This window comes from Danio rerio, chromosome 16 (genome assembly GCF_049306965.1).
Source record: "Danio rerio strain Tuebingen ecotype United States chromosome 16, GRCz12tu, whole genome shotgun sequence".
NCBI classification, from domain to species: domain Eukaryota; kingdom Metazoa; phylum Chordata; class Actinopteri; order Cypriniformes; family Danionidae; genus Danio; species Danio rerio.
Window position 1 is genome coordinate 40,875,466 of NC_133191.1, and position 21,856 is coordinate 40,897,321.

The window sequence follows — 21,856 nt, forward strand, 5'->3', positions numbered from 1 at the left end:
ATGTCATCAAATAAGCTAAAAATCCATCGTTATAATTGCTTGTTTTTATATGGAAACTATACGCATACGTATATGTAATGCAGCATGACAGATGGGAAATTATCATTGCGTGCATGTGTGGTTTAGCAGATAGACATGATGAAACATCATATAACAACTCTAAAATATATATACAGTTGTGATCAGAATTATTCAACTTTTAATATTAATAATTACAATTATTATTTGATTTTTTCATTTTTTTAAATATTTCCCAAATAATGTTTAACAGAGCAAGGAAATTTTCACTGTATATCTGATAATATTTGTTCTTCTGGAGAAAGTCTTATTTGTTTTATTTCGGCGAGAATAAAAGCAGTTTTTAATTTTTAAAAAAACATTTTAAGGTCAATATTATTAGCCCCTTTAAGCTATATTTGTTTTCGATAGTCTACAGAACAAACCCTCGTTATACAATAACTTGCCTAATTACCCTAACCTGCCTAGTTAACCCTAATTACCCTAGAGAAGCCTTTAAATGTCACTTTAAGCTGTATAGAAGAGTCTTGAAGAATATCTAGTCTAATATTATTTACTGTCATCATGACAAAGAGAAAATAGATCAGTTATTAGAGATGAGTTATTACAATTATTATGATTAGAAATGTTGATAAATATTTGCTCTCCGAATTTTGAAACTTGGGAAAAATAAACCAGGGGACTTATAATTCAGGTGGGTTAATAATTCTGATTGCAACTGTATATGTATTTATTCAATTACAAAGTATTCTTTAAAAAAAGGAAGACAAAGTGCATCCCACTTTACGTAACATAACTGTGCATTGTAAATAAAGATGCATTTTCTTCAGAAAAAAATAATAATATTTACACAGATGATTTTTTAGAGTTAAGCAACGGTTACAGGTTTCCAACATTCTTCAAAATATCTTATTTGTTTTTAACAGAAGAAAGAAATTGAGTATATGATGACGGAATTTTGAGTTTTGGTGAACTGTCCCTTTAACTGCACTGTATATATGAATATACAGTATATTACAGTAACCGTCTATATAAAAATATGCATTTACAGTGCAGCCTTTCACAATTAGCGAATCGCGATGTTACAGGATTTACTGTGAGTTTTAAAAAAGTCATGGTAAGCAATTATGCTTTTAATGATAATGATATTTAAAAAGATATTACTAACCATCAGAAAATGTACCATGGTTTACCCTGATTATGACAACACTACTCAAAGCTGAAAGCCTGTAAGCTGTCACAAAAGGAGACGGGAGATGTTCATTTATTCATTCATTTTCTTTTCGGCTTAGTGCATTAATTAATCAGGGATCCCCACTGCGGAATGAACTGCCAACTATTCCAGCAAATGTTTTACGCAGCGGATGCTCTTCCAGCTGCAACCCATCATTGGTAAACGCCCATACATACTCATTCTCACACACACAAACACACACACACACACACACACACACACACACACACACTACAGCCAATTTAATTCATCAACTCCCTATACACACTAACACACTGATCATCATCAACAATAATAATAATACACACATATACTGCAGAGAAACACACACACACAAACACACACACACACACACACACACAGAGATCATCATCAACAATAATAATAATACACACATATACTGCAGAGAAACACACACACACACACACACACACACACTGATCATCATCAACAATAATACACACATATACTGCAGAGAAACACACACACACACACACTGATCATCATCAACAATAATAATAATACACACATATACAGCAGAGAAATACACACACACACACACACACACACACAAACACACTCTCTCTCACACACACACACACACACACACACACACTGATCATCATCATCAACAATAATAATAATACACACATATACAGCAGAGAAACACACACAAACACACTCTCTCTCTCACTCACACACACACACACACACACACACACACACACACACACACTGATCATCATCAACAATAATAATAATACACACATATACTGCAGAGAAACACACACACACACACACACACTGATTATCATCAACAATGATACACACACAGAAACTGCGGAGAAAGACACACTAAACAATAATAATAATACACACAATCACAGAAACAAACACACACACACACACACACACACACACACACACTCACAGCAGAGTAAAAAACACACAAACACACACACACTCACAGCAGAGAAACACACACACAGACACACAGACACACACACAAACACTGCACAGAAACACAAACACTGGTCAACATCAACAACAGCTAATAACCAGTAAATGAGTGGTTTTTTGCACTCTTACCGAGACGTTGGCGAGGCAGGTCTCACAGGAAGTCAGAGTGTTGCATGCTGGGGTTAAAAATAAAGTATATGAAGAGAAGAGACAAAACACAAACAATAAAAACACTCTGACAATAAAGAGATCTGTGTGTTCAGAAACATGTTTTGATGTTCTGAAAACAAATGTATTTAATACTAAAGCCAGGAAGAAAATTTATATTCAAATGTTTTTGTTTCTGTGTTTATTTTTAAATCTTCTGCATTATTAAACTACTCCAAAGTATTTTAATGTTTATAAGATCTTCACATAAATGCTAAAACACTTCAATGTTATTTATTTTGGTAAATGGCTTTTAATTTTGGATTTCTGTGTTATTTTAGTTTAGTCAAGTTTATTTGTTTCGAATTTATAGTATTATTTTTATATGTCTACATAGTTTTTATGCTTCTTATTTTAATTTTGTTAATGCATCAAGTTAAACTAAATTAAAATTCCTTGGCAATAAAGCAAGTTAAAGGTTTATATATTGATATACACTTTTCAGTTAATGTTTAATTTATTTCAAGTAACAAAATGGTTTCAGTTTACTTTAATAACCCTGATGCTCACAATACATAAAACATTAAGAAAGAGACACAAACACGCATTCAGTGAACGGTATGCGCTGCATAAAACATATGCTGGATAAGTTGGTGATTCATTCCACTCTGGCGACCCCTGATTAATGAAGAGACTGGGCCAAAAAGAAAATGAATGCTTTATAATATTATTTGTGTGCACATACATTAGATCAGACAGTAATGAAGCTAAAACTAGAGCTAATCTGACAAAAAAACTAAAGATGTAAACATTTCTAAAGATGTTTGATGACTACAAAAATATTTTAATAAATATTAAATCGGTTTTGTTCAAATGCACAAAAATATAAGACCTATATTCACTGAGAAATGGATAAAAATATTCATTTTCAAACTGGGGTGTTCATTAAAATAACCGAGTAAATATATTGAGGGCATTGCTTTTATATTCTCACATTCTTTCAGTGATAACTTGTGAGACGGTCCAAATATTGTTGACTGCGCTATACTGAATATTGGATCTGAAATCACATGTATGTATGACTTGAAAGCAACATTAGCACTGTATTTTAATAGTCATTGGCTGCTAATATGATTTCACTACTTACAATTTGCAAACATTACTTTTCTGTAATCTTATTAAGAAGAATAAATGTCTGAATGTGCAAATATAAAAACCAACTTTACCCCAAATACTAAAAATTGGCCTTCAAAAAAACTAATTTTCAAAGTTCCCAAAATATGCAACTTATATTTCTGTGATATTATTTCAACACACACATAATTTTAGTGTTTTTATAGTGAAGACTAACAATACTGGCATTCAAATATATGACAACTTTAAAAGTTAGATATATTTAAAAAACTAAAAAATATATTAAAGAAATACAAACATACAGTAAGAAATTGAGGTGAAATAGTCTTTTATTGGCACATTCATTCAGTGACAATTTGTGAGACAGTCTAGATATTGTTTACTGCGCTATATTTTAAATACTGGATATGAAATCGCATGCAAGCATGACTTAAACAACATTAGCACTATTCAATTCACTGTAAATAATGCTATATTTTGATAGTCATTGGCTGCTAATATGATTTCACTATTAAGGACATGAAAATAATACTTTTCTGAAATTATATTAAGCAGAAAGTCTGAATGTGTGAATATAAAACCAACTTTATATCAATAAAAATATGACCTTTACTCCCTGAAAAATATTAATTTTCAAATAGGGCGTACTGTATATGATTATATGAGTTTAAAATGAAAATATGATGAAGAAATATACGATAGAATGAAATATATAATTAAAAATACAAAACAAGGGCCTTCAAAACAATTTAATTTCCAAAATTCCCAAAATATGGAGCTTATATTTCTGTGACATTACTTAAACACACACAGACAGACACACAGTTTTTGCATTTTATATTGAAGACTAAACACTACTGCCCCTCAAATTTGACTTTGAAAGTTAGATATATTTTAATATGTAAAAGTTAAATTAGAACATTAACATTAAGAACATATTTACATTATGTAAGTTATAACAGAAATACACATACAATAAGAACAATAATAGAAACATGTATAATACTCTATTTATTAATATGTATGTGCATTACGAGCACTTTTAGACTGCAGATTGTTCGTTTTATATTAACACATTCAGATTTTCTCCTTAATTTAATTTCAGAAAAGTATTCTTTGCTAATTCTAAATAGAGAAATCCTATTATCAGTCAATGACTATCAAAGTACAACATTGTTCACAGTCAAATAAACAGAGCTAATGTTGTTTTCAAGTCATAAGTTACTTGTATGTGATTTTGACCGAATATTCAAAGTAACGTATCATGGTAAACAACATAGGGAGCGAGTCACAAGTTGGCAATGAACGAATTTGCGGCTATAACACCAACTTTACCTCAATGGAATAGAAATATGGGATAAAAATAAAGGAAGCAGATGCAGATGAAAACGTACGTTTGCGCACAGGTGGAGCAGTTGTAGGTTGTTGTGTTGTTGTTGATTCTGATTCAGAAAAACTGAACGCGACGCACATCAGCAGGAAGGTCGACCAAAACACAAGAAACTGCCCCATAATGTGAAGAATTGTACGCTTTAAACAGCAGAACACTGTTGACTTTATGTCTGGACCCTAAACTCTCCCTTCAACAGATTAAATACTCCCAAAAAATACTCCAAAACTCCGTTTAAAGGAACTAAAGCCGTCTTCTTCTTCTTCTTCTTCTTTTTCGTTTAATGGCGGGTGGCAAACCAGCTTGAGGTGCATTACCGCCACCTACTGTGTTGGAGTGTGAGACTTCAATGAGTGGAAGGCTTACTACATTCTCTAAGAAGAAAAAAAAAAAAAAAAAAAAACTTTTTTTAAAACACCTTTTTTAAACCCTTTCATAGTATATTAATAATAATAAACAATATTCATAATAAAAATCTAAATAAAACTAACTAAATAACCAAAATATAATTCTTTCCGATTAAATCCTGTAAAACAACCCTGTACTCCTCAAGAATTATAGCAGATAATCATATACCTTAGTTTCTTTCTGAGCATTTTTAAAAATGTTAGTGATTGTAATGTCTGTCATGTCCAAATCTCTTAGTTTTATTTTAAACTGGTCCCTCTCTCTTCTATATTTTGTGCACTTGATTAATACATGTTCTATGGTTTCGATCTGTCCACAATGTCTGCAGCATTCTGTTTCCCTTTTCCCTATCTTGAATAGTGAACTGTTTAAATTGGAATGACCTATACGAAGTCTGGATATGACTGTGTCTTCCTTCCTGTTCCCATATACTTTCCTTTCTTTCCCCACTTTATTTTGTATATTATACAGATGTCTTCCTTTTGATTCTGAATCCCAGTCCTCTTGCCAAAGATTATTTACTAATTTATTTATAATATATTTTATTTCTGTTTTAGATAGCGGGATCTCAATATCCACCTCATCTTTCCCCAATGCTGTTTTTGCCATCTTATCTACTATTTCATTTCCTTCTACTCCTACATGAGCAGGGATCCATAAAAATTTTACTGTTACTCCTATTTGGTTTATTTTATTTATGTTTTGAAATATTTCATTTAGTAGATCCTGTCGTGTTTCTGAGGTCCCCATATTCAAACAATGTAGTGCTGAGTATGAATCAGAGCACACCACTACTCTTGATAGCTGATTTTGTTCCACCCACTGTATTGCCATTGATATTGCCATTAATTCTGTTGAGAAAACTGATATATGATTACTTAACCTCACTGAAACATTTTGTTTATTGTTAGGAATATATAGAGCTGCTGCTGTATAACCATTGTCTGGATTTTTAGACCCATCTGTATATATTTGTGTATAATTTAAATATTTTTGTTTTAGATATCGTCTTACTAGATTATCTTTAGACAGACTCCTGTTCTTATCCTTAATTATACTGTGTATCTGTAAATCAACTTGTGGCACTTGAAACATCCAGTGAGGTGTATCTGGTATAGTTAATGTAGGTCCTATTTTTATTTGATCCAATCCTAATTTCCTGGCCTCCAATTCTGCATTCCACCCGAAACTCCTGTTCTTGCTATATTCATGTTCCCAACAGTTTTTGATTATTGCTTTTACTGGGTGTGTAACTAAAGCCGTCAGATGATCGACGCTGACTAAACACGGAAACACAGCAGCGCTGCGCCTTCACAATAAAAGTCCCGCGCGCACGACACTTAAAGGGATAGTTCCTAGCAAGAGAAAACTTTTGTCACCATTTATTTACTGAACATTTATTACCTCTGTTAAACAAAAATATGTATTCTGAATAATGCTAGAAATCGGCAGGAAAAAATACTATGGAAGTCATTGTCTAGCAGTCTGTCTAGCAATGTTTAGCCTAAATGTGTTTAACAGAAAAAAGAAACTCAAACATGTTTTGAAGCAAGTGAAGATTGAGTAAATGACGACAGAATTATCATATCTGGGTGAATATTTCGTTTAAAGTCTGCATTAAATCAAAATGTTCAATGTTTATGTTGCTAGCATATGGCTAGTCTTAAAATAAACAAGTTAATCTGTGCAAATGAATCCACTTAAAAGTTTGTTTTGTGGATCTTTAATCAAAATCTGCCCATCGGCTTCTTTTCTGAAACGGCGATTCTTTTCTGACGACTCTGACTGGCCAGGTTATGTCCGAGTCCAATCAAAACTGGACTCGAGTCCTAGTTCAAGTACCCCAATACAACCAAAACCCCTCTAAAACCAGCCTGGTTGACTAGCTAAAACTAGCCAACCAGCCTAGGCTGGTTTAAGCAGTTTTTTTTTTCAGTAGCAGTCTTTGTTTTCATGAATGAATTATTTTTGTTCCAGTTTGTGATGTTTTATTCGATTTAAAACCAATTAAATTATTTGCTCCTGTTATAGTTTGAGCCAAAAATATGTCAGATGGGCATAAATATACGCCCTTTATGTTGCAAAGTTTAATTTCCAGATTAAAAAACTAAATTAACCATATAAATGAATGTCTAATGAATGTCAAACGTCAAACTAACAATAGGTTACTGTCGTAACCCCGGTTCTCTGAAACATCGAGTGGAGAGATCCACCTATGGGAAGGCATCCGTGCCTGACCTCTGCAGAAGCATCCAATTGCACCAAGTCTGGCTTGACAGACAGAAGCGCGTGCCCAATGGCAGGTAAAGAACCGCCCCTTTACCTGTGCGCATAAATCATTCTGCACGCGCTGCTATTCCTCAGTGAGCATATTCGCTTCTCGTGCAGCAAGCGGGGCAAACTTGGTGGATCTCTCCACTCGATGTTTCAGAGAACCGGGGTTACGACAGTAACCTATTGTTCTCTTTCATCATCTCGTGTTCGAGATCCACCTATGGGAGATATGGACAGCTCCCCGGTTGCCCAATACACTCACAGCGAGGCCCACCAAGCCAGCGGACGGTCTCCTGAAAGGCGGTGCATGACACGTCACAAAGCATGTGGTAACATGCGTTTAAGGATATATATATATAAGGATATATATATATATATATATGTATATATATATACAATATATGTATTTGTACATATAAAATGTATATAATTTGTGTCAGGTGAGGGTATGATAACACTGGGGACAAATTTAAGCCAAGTTAGACCAACTAGGCTCAAAAAGTTGTAAAAAGCATACGGCACAGGGCTACGAAGAGCCCACACCTAAGACAGAATGAGCTACCGGAGTCTGAGTAACATCAAGACGGTAGTATCTGACAAATGTATGTGGAGAGGCCCAGCTTGCAGCGGCACAAATGTCCTGCAAGGAAACCCCTCTAAATAGAGCCCAAGAAGCAGCCATGCCTCTAGTGGAATGTGCTCTGAGGCCCCCTGGAGGCCGCACTCCCTTAGATTCATATGCCAGAGAGATGGCTTCCACAAGCCAATGAGAGAGGCGTTGTTTAGAAATGGGATTCCCCCTGTTTGGGGGGGCCCAAGAAATGAAGAGTTGGTCACTTCTTCTAAAAGAGCTGGTCCTGTTGATATAGGCCCGCAGAGCTCGAACAGGACATAAAGCATTAAGCCTCTGATCCTCCGTGGAGGAGAATGGAGGAGGGTGAAAAGCGGAAAGCTCTACCCCCTCACAAGAAAAATTAGGGAAGCATTTTGGCATAAAGGCCGGGTTAGGCCTGAGAGAAACTTTTTCTCCACTGAGGGAGAATTTAATGCACGAGGGGTGAACAGAGAGTGCATGTAGATCACTGACACGTTTAGCTGAAGCCAAGGCCAGCAGCAGAGCTGTCTTGAAAGACAGATGCTTCAGAGAAATAGCCTCTAGGGTCTCAAAAGGATGGTGAGTCAAAGCATCCAGCACCATGGAGAGGTCCCACTCAGGAACAACTCTTCTAGTGACTGGAAGGGAACGACGGGCACCCTTCATAAATCTACGAATAAGAGGGTGTTGCCCAGCCGTGCTGCCATCAAACCCTACATGACATGCAGTGATGGCTGCTAGATAGACCTTGATTGTAGAAAATGATTTTCCACAGTCCATAAGGCCTTGCAGAAAGCCCAAAATATCAGCGACTGAGCACTGATATGAAATCAGTCTGCGCTCCTCACACCATTCCTCAAACACGCGCCACTTGCAGTCATAAAGGGACCGTGTGGAGGAGGCTCTAGCGTTCTGAATAGTTGCAATAACACGTGGAGAAAGCCCCAGTGTATTTAGGTTTGCCCTTTCACGGGCCAAGCCCAGAGAGCCACCCTGTCTGGACGAGGGTGGTAGATTTCCCCATTCGCTTGGGACAGAAGGTCCGTACGTAATGGGAGGGGCCATGGCTGTGCATGCAGAAGAGGGATTATCTCTGCCAGCCATGGAGCCCTGGGCCACCTCGGTGCTATCAGGATCAGTCTCAAGCCTTGTTCCTTCACCCTGAATAGGGTTGGGGTTATTAGGCAAAGAGGAGGGAACGCATAGAGCAGCACATTGGGCCATGGATGCGCCAGTGCGTCCACGCCGAGGGGGGCATCCTCGTCCTGTAGCGAGAAGAACATAGGACAATGGGCGTTTTCGCGCGAGGCGAAGAGATCGACGTCTGCCTGGCCGAATCTCTTCCAAAGCAGGCCCACTATTTGAGGATGGAGACGCCACTCCCCGTAGAGTGGGTTCCCCCTTGACAAAAGGTCTGCACCCCTGTTCAGAACGCCTGGGACATGGGTTGCCCGTAACGACAGAAAATGTTGCCTGCTCCATACTAAAAGCTGGTGAGCTAAGGCGTGGAGCTTGGAGGATCGCATCCCCCCTTGGCGGTTGATATGTGCTACAGCTGTAGTGTTGTCGCACCGCACTAGCACATGATGCCCCTGCAGGCGGGGCAGAAAATGTTTTAGAGCTTTCCACACAGTGAGAAGCTCCAAATAATTTATGTGGGCTGAGTGAAGTGTGTGGGACCACACGCCGTTCACTATCCTGCCCTCCTGTGTGGCGCCCCACCCTGTCAGCGAGGCATCTGTCGTTACCACTTTGCGCATCATGACAGCCCCGAGGGGGCTCCCATGAGCGTAAAACTCTGCGTTCCTCCAGTGGCGCAGCGCTGTTGTGCACGAGCGCGAGACTGTGACATACAGGGAGAGATCGCATAACGGGCTGAGATGAAGAGATAAAACCCACTTCATGAACGCCCTCATTCTCAAAAGGCCTAGTGGCAGGACATGAATAGCCGAGGCCATGAGACCTTGTAGTCTGAGACATGTACGATACTGTACCCTTGCTCCTTCCCTGAATTGTGAGAGACAATTCAGAAGAGAGAGAATGCGCTCTTGCGACAGGCACGCGCATCGTAATTGAATTCAGCTCCAGTCCCAGAAAAGTCACATTTTGGGATGGAGTGAAACTGCTTTTGCTCACATTCACCTGGAAACCGAGTGCTTTGATGTGAGTGAGCACACGGAACGTATTTTGAATTACTTTCTCTCGCGAATCGGCTATGATCAGCCAATCGTCTATGTATGTCAGGATCTTGAGACCAGCTGTTCTCAGCGGCGCAAGCCCTGCCTCCGCACACAGACAGAACGTCCTCGGGCTTAGTGAGAGCCCGAACGGAAGAACTGTGAACTCGTAGCAAACGCCCTGGTAAGCGAAACGGAGAAATTTCATGTGCGGAGGATAGATGCTTATGTGGAAGAAAGCATCTTTCAGATCGATCGATGTGAACCAATCGTTCTGATTTACTGAGCGTAAGAGAGAACCGTGTGTTAACATTCTGAAGCTGTATTTCCTCAAATGTTTGTTCAACACTCTGAGATCCAAAATAGGACGAAGAGAGCCGTCTTTCTTTGGAACTAGGAAATAACGAGAGTAAAACCCCTGCCCGATCAGGTGCGGGGGTACCACTCGAACCGCCCCCTTCTGCAGAAGAGAGGAGATTTCGTCTTTCAGAATGTGAGCAGAGCTCTCTTCTGTTTGAGAAGAGAGAACTCCGTTGAAACGCGGGGGTCTTTTGGCAAACTGAAGCCTGTATCCCCTGGTTATTGTGTGAATTACCCATTCGGGTGCTGACACAGACTGCCAGGCTGTTACCTGATTCGCAAGTGACCCCCCACACACTGGAGAACTGCTTACTGCAAATTCGGCCGGTTTGTTCATTTCTGGTGCAATGGCGCCCTCTAGTGGACAAACTAGGGGTGACATGCAGGGGTTCACAGAAATGTGTTCTTTTGGGAACGAATTCATTTGATTCGTTTGTTTTGAGGTGTATTTTGTGTGTTTTGTGTTTGGGAACACATGGGCCGAAGCCTTTATTTGAGTGAGGGGAACAAAGTTTGAACGGTGTGGTGACACTGCTTGAACACTTTTCCTCACAACAGACCCCTTGAACCTGGGGCGAGAACACACAACGTCCACTGAACACATGGGGTGGACGACCTCCTTTTGAGCTATTCTCCGTCTTTTGGACAGAAGCTCTGGGGCAGGAAAATAGTCTGTAGGGCTTGTGGCCCGTGAACACAGACTCGGCGCCCCCATTGGCTGAACATCAGGCCGGCCGCTTGCGTTTCGGATCCGAGGGGGTTTGGGCAGGGGGTTTTCCCGCGGCAGCGGGCGTTGTTCTTCCCCAAGGTTTTGCGGAAGGATGGTTGCCCTGTCGCGGAGGGGGTCTGGTGCGAGGTTTATCCTTGCCCTGATGAAAATTCCGCCCTGTGGCAGGGGGAATAGGGGCGCGCGCTGGGGGCACCTGGCGTGGAGCCGCTTTCCTAGGAAGACATAATTTGAAGGCTTCATCCTCCTTCTTTTTGTCGTCGCAGCGTTGTTGCATTAATGCAACAGCGGGGCCAAAGAGAGCCTGTCCGGGCTCTACTGGGGCGCCCGCAATCCGCCTCTTTTCACTGTCAGGGAGGCCCGACAGATTCAACCAGAGCGCGCGCTCTCCTACCACCGAAAGCGCCATGGAACGCCCGCAGGCTTGGACGGCCTGACGTGCGTTACGGAGAACGAGGTCGTTAACTGTGAGAATCTCCTTCCACAGTGATGGGGAAGGGGTTCCCTTGTCCAGTTGCTGTCCCAAGTCATCCAACAGCTCCGCCTGGTAAGCGGAGAGGAGCGAGGAGACATTAAGAGCCCTCACAGTTATGGCTGAGGACCTATAGGCGGCCTGGTGAACAGAGGCAGAAAAGCGGTCCATTTTGTTTGGCAGGACCGGTTTCGGGGGGGCGAGTAGCCCGCCCTGAATGGGGCTGAGGTGTCGAGCGATTGATGGCTCGATAACGGGTGGGTCACCCATGCCGATCGATGCCATATCCTTTACCTCCAGACCCGCGAGACCTTGTTTAAGGTTGAGCGGGTCGCCCCAGTAGTGCTTCATGTGCTTCGCACACGCTGGGAGGACGGGAAAAAGTTGTTTCCTCGGGCCTGGTGGAGGCCCCAGCAACTTCCCATCATAAATGTCCCTCTCCTGGTCGGTGGCACTCTGTGGAGCTGGCCATTCGATGTTGAGGCGAGCGGCCGCTCGCTCACACACATCTAGGAGGATGGACTGGGGTACGGTCGCGGGAGTGTGAATCTGGGGAGCGCCAGAGGGCGGGATGGCCTCCTCGTCCTCTGAAACGCCCAGAAGACCCGCGTCGTCATCGTCGCCAGAACCGGCCGGTTCATCAGCGAACGGCGGAACACCCGCGAAGATGTCCTCTTCGGGGAACGCAGGATTGGGCTGGTCAGCCCAGTCGAGAGACATAGCGCCCCGGGAGTCCCCCGGCTGCGCGCTGTCGTCACCATGTCCCCCATCCGAATCGGAAAATTCAACACATTGAGTCGCTGCAACTTTCATACGACGCCGCAGAAGCTTCTTCGGTAATGTCAGACAATGGCTGCAATTCTCCGGGGTTTCCAACGCTTCTTGAGCATGCTTGAGGCCCAAGCAGACAACACAGAAGGGGTGTGGGTCCTTTGCAGCAATAAGCGCGCCACACGCGGCCGGGCAGGCCCGTGATGAGTGCTCGGGAGAAGCGGCAGATTTAGAAAGTGACATATCCGAGGCGGGCAGCCGTGGACAGGGACAGGTGTAAGAGGAGCGTGGGCAGCTCGGGATGCGAAAACCACAACTAACCTGGTCGGATAACAGACTGTCACGTCTGGTGGAGGCTGATCGAAAGATATGTCCTCCTGAAGACACGTAAATGAGCAGCAGTAATCCAACCGAGCTGTAGAGTTGCAGAGTCAGCGAGAAGCGAATGTTAACTGAGGAATAGCAGCGCGTGCAGAATGATTTATGCGCACAGGTAAAGGGGCGGTTCTTTACCTGCCATTGGGCACGCGCTTCTGTCTGTCAAGCCAGACTTGGTGCAATTGGATGCTTCTGCAGAGGTCAGGCACGGATGCCTTCCCATAGGTGGATCTCGAACACGAGATGATGAAAGAGAACTTTATTGCGGTTTACGACCTGGCTAAGCACAAATAAAAAAAAAACATTCATGTTAACCTTATACATAAAATAATGGTGCACCCAAAAATAAAAAATTAACATTCATGTCATTTCAAATCTGGATGATTTTCTTTCAAGTTATTTTTGCAGGATGTCTGTAATGCAATAATATATGTATGTATATATATATATATATATATATATATATATATATATATATATATATATATATATATATATATATATATATATAATTTTAGGCTGGATTACTGTAATGCTCTGTTTGCTGGCTGCCCAGCATCCTATATTAATAAACTTCAGCTAGTACAAAATGCAGCAGCTAAAGTTCTTACCAGGTCTAGAAAATATGATCCCCTATCACCCCAAAGTTATCCTCCTTACCCTGGCTGCCTGTTAAGTTTCATATTGAATTTAAACTATTACTTCTCACCTATAAAGCTCTAAATAATCTAGCTCCTTTTTATCTAAACAACCTTCTGTCTCGCTACAATCCAACTCGCTCTTTAAGATCTCAAAAGTCAGGGCTTCTGGTAGTACCTAGAATAGCAAAGTCGAGTAAAGGAGGTCGAGCCTTCTCCTTTATGGCTCCTAAACTCTGGAATAGCCTTCCTGATAATGTCTGAGGCTCAGACACAATCTCTCAGTTCAAAACTAGATTAAATACCTATCTGTTTAGCAAAGCATACACTCAGGGCATCACTTAGTAGGTTTCCACACAGGTTTCTGCATCTCGTTTATAAACACTATGAACAGCAGCTACGCTAATTATTCTCTTTATTCTCTATTTCCACCTGGGTATACTCATCCCGAGACCCTTAGACTATGAAGCGCCACTGATTCGATCCAAGACCAGCGACAAGATGATCCCAAGGTTTCCTTAATCCTGGACCAGGCCGTTTCCTGAGCAGCTGCTGTGGTGATCATGGAGGAGTGGAGAGCATGAGACTGATTTCTGCGACGCTCCAGGGACAGACGAGCCTTCGCTGAGGTCCAGCTTCTCCAGAGCCTTGACTGCAGCTCTGCACAAGACGTTTGGCCAGTGGACAAATGGTTGTGCCCAACTGAGCCACGTTTCTCTTAAGGTTTTTTTTATTCTGACCTTTCCCCAATTGGTGAAGGGTTTTCCCTGCCGCTGTCGCCACTGGCTTGCATGGTTCAGGATCTGTAGAGCTGCGCATCGATGGATTTGCTCTTCAGTGTTTGGACTCTCAGTAATAATTATTAGACCACACTGAACTGAACTTAAACTCTGAAAATTGAACTGACACTGTTTCAAACACTATAATCTTCTATGTGAAGCTGCTTTGACACAATTTAAATTGTAAAACCGCTAGAGAAATAAAGACGAATTGAGTATATATATATATATATATATATATATATATATATATATATATATATATATATATATATATATATATATATATATTTATGTTAAATATAGATATTTAGTCAGCATCAACAACATCTCTTATACAGTAACAAATGCTTTAAATGGGCTTTTAATGCATTTATTACTTTTTAAAGGCAGTAATGAACTGTATTGCATGAATGAAAACTTACACTGTTTATTTAACACTGTGCTTTAAAAGTGTGCTTTGACACATTCTTACATAAGTTCATTGTTCAATGCATAGTTAAAATAATACTTAAATATATTAACATCAAATGCTAAATAAATAAACTTTTCTCCGACTCCTGTTTGTAGGCTCAGTAAGTTGACTTTTATAGTGACGAATAATTTTTTACATTGCCTTTAAAGTGAAATAACTGAACATAAACATAGGAGGCTGACAAAAATGGTCGTTTTAGAAGAACATTTCAGATGGCGCTTAGAGGTTTTTGCATCTGAACTCTTCATATATAAAAGTATGGTAATAATACTTTTAATATATTTAAATTAAGTTAACTTTTGGTTAGTATACTTGCAATGTACTTATTTTCACCAGGGGTCTCTTTAACTCAGTGAACACTAGCTGGCTCACTTTACTTATTAGCTTATATTTGAGTGTACTGTGCTGTGTAGATGTAACACTAGCACAAACTGAAGCATAAGTGTGTTTCCATCAGTTTTCCACAAAACTTTTCTGAGTGTTGTTAAAAACTGTTGTGAAATGAAGACATTTCCATTCTAACCATTGTTCTTTGGCTAAAGCTCAACATTTGCTGGTCAGACACTGAAAGAGCCCTGGTGCTAGTTCAGTAGATATTATAGTAGGATTACTCATATCAGTGAACACACTCTTATATTTCACATTATAGTCACACAAATGGCAGGGCAATGTGCTTTAAACATTACATGACGCATCAATATTGTTCTATAAAGGCTAAATTGAGTCTGCAGTCTGTAAAACAGATCTTCTCTGTGTTGTTTTGTGTTGTGTTCACACTTATTGTCAGATCAACACACAGATAAAGTAGTTCAGGCATGTTTTGAGTGCATTACAGTGCCGTATCACTACGCTGAAGGATTTGACTTGTGTTAATGCAAGGAGCCGGTGTGATGAACAAAGAGCAGGAGTCAGAGATACAGTTTATTGAAGACAATAGTTTACAGTTTGATCAGCAGAAAACAGCTTCAACACACTCCATGGGGTTCGCAGGCCGCTCTGCGTACAGTCTCAGTTTCACAGAAATGATAGAAGAGCAGCACACATGTGGTCAGTGACCAAATCAGATCATCAGGAATTCATACTTCCATTGTTTTCTGACATGATGCTGTTTTCCGCTTCCACATTTTTTTAAAATTATGAGACAAGTAAAAATATACAATCACAGTACATTATAAAGAAAATGGAAAGACAAAAAGAAAACCTTTTTAAAAAAGAAAACAACAAAAAAAATTAACAGTAGGGGTATATACATCATATATTAAAGAAAAAGATTATATAATTGACACATTTCAGTTGTTTTTAAAGCATTTTTTTGTAAAAGAGTTAGAAATTGTTTTAAAGTAATGCTGCATTTCAGTGAGCAAGATATTAAAAAGGGTTTTTGGTTTGAAAATGTACATTTATGTTTATACAATTTTGTTAATAACATAAGAAGATTAAGAAAAAAAAATATTTTTTTATGTATAGCATCAGTTTTATTATTAACAAAACATTTTCCCATAGTAAGGAAAAATCTTTATCAACATTCTTAATAAGAAAAAGAAAAATCGTTTCAAAGCAAATTAGAAAAACTGCATTGCCAAAATAAGTGAACTAGGCACTTATTTTTTTGTGTTGCTTACAAAATGAACAATTAATATCAATATCTTTTTTATATCTTACTAAGAGAGTATTGACCGAGTGTGTATGGGGAATAGTTCTAAATGAAACTTCTATTATCTTATTTGTAATTAAGTAGCTATTTGGGATGAGCCATATTTGATTTCTTCAATCAATATCTGAAACAAAAGAATTCCAATAAAATAAAAAAAGTCACATTTGGAACTGATACAGTTCCATTAGGAAATAACATCAGAACTTTTCAATGCAGATGGATGGGGCAACCATTACTGTTTCCAAAACAGTGAAAAGCCTTGGAGTAACGATTGATGACCAACTAAACTTCTCTGACCACATCTCTAGAACTGCTCGATCTTGCAGATTCGCACTCTACAACATCAGAAAGGTCCGACCCTTCCTATCTGAACATGCAGCTCAACTCCTTGTTCAAGCTCTTGTTCTCTCCAGACTGGACTACTGCAACTCTCTACTAGCCGGGCTTCCAGCTAACTCTATCAAGCCTCTTCAGCTGCTTCAGAACGCAGCAGCACGAGTGGTCTTTAATGAACCTAAAAGAGCACATGTCACTCCGCTGCTCATCCGTTTGCACTGGCTGCCAGTTGCTGCTCGCATCAAATTCAAAGCTCTGATGTTTGCTTACAAAGCGAATTCTAGCTTCGCTCCTTCTTATCTGCTCTCACTTCTGCAGATCTACATGCCCTCCAGAAACTTGCGTTCTGTGAATAAATGTCGCCTCGTGGTTCCATCCCAAAGAGGGAAGAAATCACTTTCCCGAACTCTCGCGCTCAATCTGCCCAGTTGGTGGAATGAACTCCCTAACTGCCTCAGAACAGCAGAGTCACTCGCTGTCTTCAAGAAACCACTAAAAACTCAACTATTTAGTCTCCACTTCTCTTCCTAATCTGCAATTGCCTCTCTGGCTCCACCGCTAACTTTATTACAAAAAAAAAAATAAATAATTTACTAATGTTTTGCTTCGTACACTTTACACACCTGAAACTTGCCTAAAGCACTTATTCATTGTTGCTCTTATAGTTGTGTAAATTTCTTTTTTCGTCCTCATGTGTAAGTCTGCTAAATGTAAATGTACTGATTTGTTTGAAGAAGTTGCAGAGAAACTATATTTTCCTACCTTTGTAGTAGAAGCGTCTCAAGGGGGGAAGTAGAAGGATAGAGAATGCCTTGGACTAACCTAATAACTCCAGATGGTATGGCATCAAATACGACAGCAAATTCTTTAGGGGGGATGGGAGTATTGAATCGATTAAGAAATTTTGTTTATGAAATTGAGATAATTTAGCTGGTATTTTATCAGCATTATAGTTACAGAGTAATAACAATTAAGCCATCCAAATTAAGAAAATATGTAATTTGGAATAAAGTTCCAGATTGATGTTGGATTTTAGAGAATATTTTTTGTCCCATTTAATTTTGACAGTATTATTAAATGTACGGAAATCCAGCATATTAAGACCACCATTCTCAAAGCTCTTCATAACTTCTGCTTCCCACATTCTGCACTTCCTCCTGCAAGTGTCTCAGTCAGAGCTGCATGCAAATGAGGGCCGGCTGAAGCCTCCCCATTGGTCTATTAGCTCTAGATTGACACCTTCTCCCTCCAACCAATCTGGTGAGGAGGAAAGCTGACGTCACTCTAATGGCGGCTTCAACTGGCCCTCATTTACATGCAGCTCTGACTGCAACCCTCGCAGGAATTTGGGAAGCAGAAGCGGAAAACAACAAATGACAAACATCAAACATGGAAGAATGAAACCATTTCCTGCTGCTGAAAGCCTCTGCGTCATGCTGAACCCCTCGTGCTCCAAAATCTCCTCTAAAACAGGTCCTCTTTCAGGGTGGAAAGCATAAACTACACATATCTAGAACAGTCTTTATTTTTATTGGTTTTTTAGCCATGGCTGATCCAGAATCTGCTGCACTGTTTGCAGTCTCTGATCATCATCCCCAAGGGTAATGCAGGTATTCATAAATGCCATGAATTCTGTAACATTTTAAAAGAGAAAGTTAGTTAATGGTGGACACACACACACACAGCTCAATATTGACCTGAATGACTCCTGTTGTGCCCTAATGTTCAGTCTTCATGAAAATATAATATATATTTTCCTAATGTTGGCCTCATTTTAGAAACCGTCACCAAACCTCAAGATAAAGAAAAATATTGTTTTGGGTTTTTCTGCTGGTAAAATGTGGCCAGGGTCAATTCTGACCCATAAGTCAACAGGAGGGATGAACAGTGTCAGTCCCAGTCATCTTCTTACCTTCAGGTATGCTGGAACATTGTTTTTCTATTTCCCGCATGATGCCAAACAGCTGCTTCACTGTGTTTTTAACCGCCTTCTTTGGAGATATCCTTGTGTCTGGTGGGTATTTCTTTGGATCTGTCAGAAAGAGAGGTTTAGTGTTGAGCAAGCAGTTCAGCTAAAGCCCCATTCAACTGAGTCTCAGAGACTAATGAATGTTTTTCGGCTTCCTCCTGAAATAATCTGACTTACCATGACAGATGTGCATCCCACAGCCAAAATCAATTAGCTTGATTTGCAGAGGCCGGTCGATGACGAGGATATTACAATCATGAATATCATGATGACAAATTTTCCGCCTCAAGCACTCCTGCGCTGCTTTGACAATCTGCAGGATAAGCGTACGCGCGACTCTCTCCTCCAGGTGTTGGTGCTTCTGCAGGAAATCCTCCAGTGTTCTGCACGGGCCGAGATACTCCATCACCAACATTATTGTCTTACACACTTTCTGTAAGCAGATGCAATGAGTTAAAATAAAGCACACGACAGCAGTCCTCAGGTCAGTCTTTACTAGGCATGGGCCGGTATTAGATTGTGGCGGTATGATAACCTTGGATCAAAATATCACGGTTTCACGGTATTGTGATTACTGCTCTAATATGTAGTCTTTTTGAATGTCTGGGTAAAAGACAAACTTGTTCCCCTCTGAAAACAATATATTTTGTTTTGTAATAGATTTATAATATTTTTTTGGCAGTAAACATGTCAGGCTAAATAATTCAAAAGATGAATTGACTTCTGCGGCCCTCATTTGTTTCAAAAACACTGATTTCTTTACTATTTAAAACAGCATTTTTGGATATTTATTCAGCTGGAGATACCGTTGTCCTAAAAAAACTGTAAATAATATATCTCACACAACGGTATTACAGAAAATTTGGCAGTTTTAAAACCTCGACTTTTCCATACCTTAAAAACAGTTATTGGCCCATGCCTAGTCTTTACACTGGCTTCCAGTTACATTCAGGATAGATTTTAAAGTAGAAATGAGTTTATTTTGCTTACCGCACCGGCATATCATTAACCCACAAGCTTTTCTGAAAACAAGACAAAGTTATTTACATGTCCAGAAATGCTTCTTGATTTAGGAATTTGAATTTACAAAATTAAAACGACAATAAGAAACGAGACAAACCCTCCTGCAGCGCATTGTGCATGAAATGTGCTGTATAAATACACTTACTCCTCTTGGCAATTTCTCCACTTTAACTAAAAACCATTCCTGGAGCTTGATGAGCAGCGGGCTGGGGGGATCTCTCACAATTGTCATCATGGCCACTTCGATTGGTATGGGTAACGGATATCCAGGCTGAAGATAAAGTGCACATTAGCTGCATATCAACAACATGTAATCCTGTTTTTCAATATAACTGTAAAAGAAAATCTGTAAATCAGCAGCTTTACGTATTTTGTGATTCATGTTTTTTTTCTGTGTGTTTATTTATGCTTTTGAAATGCATTATGGGAGCTTGATGTTTATTATCTGCACTGGTTTTGTCAATTGTGATGTAAAAATCTGGTAATTCGGCTTCTGACGGTATTAGATTTTAATGTGATGAATTGCGGAAGCTTTGATATTATCAAGATATTAAGCTGAGCTGTGAAACAGATTACTTTATCAGGTATGATTACAACAATACCTAGTGTATTGCTTATTAAATACATGTAAAAAAAGATTATAAAGTACAATAATAGGTAACACTATAATAAAGTATAAACTAAACTACTTTAGATAAATTAACTGATGTTAACGAGAGGACTTTACTGCACAGAGTTAACGAACAAAAGACAAACAGTCTCTGAATTCCCAAAGTCGTAGCCCAGATTAACATGAGAAAAGCATCATGTTTGAAAATAAATGGCTTAATAAGGGTTCAACATGTTGCAGAATAAAATAATCTTAAAAGACACTCTAAAAGTGTAAATAATAATTATTCATTATTGTGCATGTTCATTATTATGATATACTGAATTACTGAATATTGGCATGTGACTACTTTTTCTGTTATATGTATATAAAGTCACTGTTAAACTGCAGAGTTAAATTTTGCCGTCCACTTTTCTGATACCACGATAGACATTGCCGTAGCAGCCAGCTCCAATATTTTCTTTCAGGTCATATTTTGCTTCCACTGAAAGATAAAAACAGCATGTTCATTTGAGACAGCTTCTAGTTATGCCTGAACAGACAGTATAAAAATAAAGCCATTTAACCCGTAACAGCCAACAACATAAACAAAGCCAATTTGCCCCGAATTAAGTTTTTTGAAACTTTTTTTAATTCAAAAGCCTTTTCCCAAAATATGTCAAAATAGTTTGTCACTAAAAAAATCACTCCATTTGCTGAAACTGAGAGAAAGTTGAGGCCAAATGACCCCAGTGTGTATGAAACAGCAACACAAGGGTTAAACAACATCAATCAAACATTAAAAATACATTCAAATGTACCAGAACCAGGAGAAGGCCCTATCCTCTGTCTACATGGCGGCCTTCTTTGTCCGGAAGGACCGGGAACATGTAACATACTTTTTTCCATTTATTAGCAGTAAATAACGCTCTCTAGGGTGTATAAATGAGTTTACTGCAGTTAATTATCTGAGTTTTCGCCTTGTCTGAGTATCAAATGAAGAGTTCCTCAATACACGTCTGTTCTGTCAGGCGTCTGGTGGATTCTGACACTCGCGGTGCAGAACGCGTTCGATTTATGACGTAGCGTAGGGCCAGACCAAAGATGGGATGGGGGTCATGTAGGTACAGGTGTTCGCGTTTATTCTTCAGGGTGTAAAAGGTGAAGTGGCATATTAACCTACTGTTTAGGGCTCGTGATAACATTATAAAATACGCGTGGACCTTATACAACTCTTTTGCCATCTCTGCATGGGGAAAAGAGGGAAGAATAAAGTTAATCACGCAAGGCCTGGCATGATTGATATTTGACTGGTCCAACACGGCTGATTAATTTGAGGACTCTGCAT

General features: G+C 39.5%; 2 protein-coding genes across 11 annotated transcripts in view; both read right to left on the reverse strand.

Moving 5' to 3' along the window:
- Positions 1-5,165, reverse strand: part of LOC141378260 (serine/threonine-protein kinase pim-2-like) — a 74,045-nt gene extending 68,880 nt beyond the window's left edge. For 3 of the 9 annotated variants that reach the window (XR_012392318.1, XR_012392315.1, XM_073926355.1), the window contains exons 1-2: positions 4,888-5,165; positions 2,342-2,388 (exon numbers count right to left, since the gene is read on the reverse strand). Coding sequence is in view for 1 of the 9 variants with exons in the window: in XM_073926353.1 (XP_073782454.1) it covers positions 4,888-5,005 (118 nt within the window). In the remaining 8 variants the exon portion in view is untranslated. Of the gene's footprint in view, positions 1-2,341; positions 2,389-4,828 lie in introns of all 9 variants that reach the window. The other 6 variants (XR_012392319.1, XR_012392317.1, XR_012392313.1 and 3 more) reach the window with 4 other exon arrangements.
- A 10,680-nt stretch (positions 5,166-15,845) lies between these two features.
- On the reverse strand, positions 15,846-21,561 carry LOC103908954 (serine/threonine-protein kinase pim-2-like). 2 transcript variants are annotated; one of them, XM_073926476.1, is made up of 4 exons: positions 19,887-21,561; positions 19,074-19,329; positions 18,840-18,959; positions 15,846-18,559 (listed from the first exon to the last, which is right to left on the reverse strand). In XM_073926476.1, the coding sequence occupies exons 2-4, from the start codon at positions 19,309-19,311 to the stop codon at positions 18,456-18,458; spliced, it is 462 nt and encodes a 153-aa protein (XP_073782577.1). In that variant the 5' UTR covers positions 19,312-19,329; positions 19,887-21,561; the 3' UTR covers positions 15,846-18,455. The 2 variants fall into 2 exon arrangements, with proteins under 2 accessions (XP_073782577.1, XP_073782576.1); XM_073926475.1 differs by having other exon boundaries at positions 19,074-21,561.
- Positions 21,562-21,856: the final 295 nt, after the last annotated feature.

Bases quoted from the DNA above. Each gene is read 5' to 3' on its own strand.
- LOC103908954 (XM_073926476.1), bottom strand. From the start codon at position 19,311: ATGTTGGTGATGGAGTATCTCGGCCCGTGCAGAACACTGGAGGATTTC. The intron at 18,960-19,073 runs GTAAGTCAGATT...TCTTTCTGACAG, and splicing joins TGGGATGCACATCTGTCATG to ATCCAAAGAAATACCCACCA. The intron at 18,560-18,839 runs GTAAGAAGATGA...AAAATGTTACAG, and splicing joins ATGTTCCAGCATACCTGAAG to AATTCATGGCATTTATGAAT.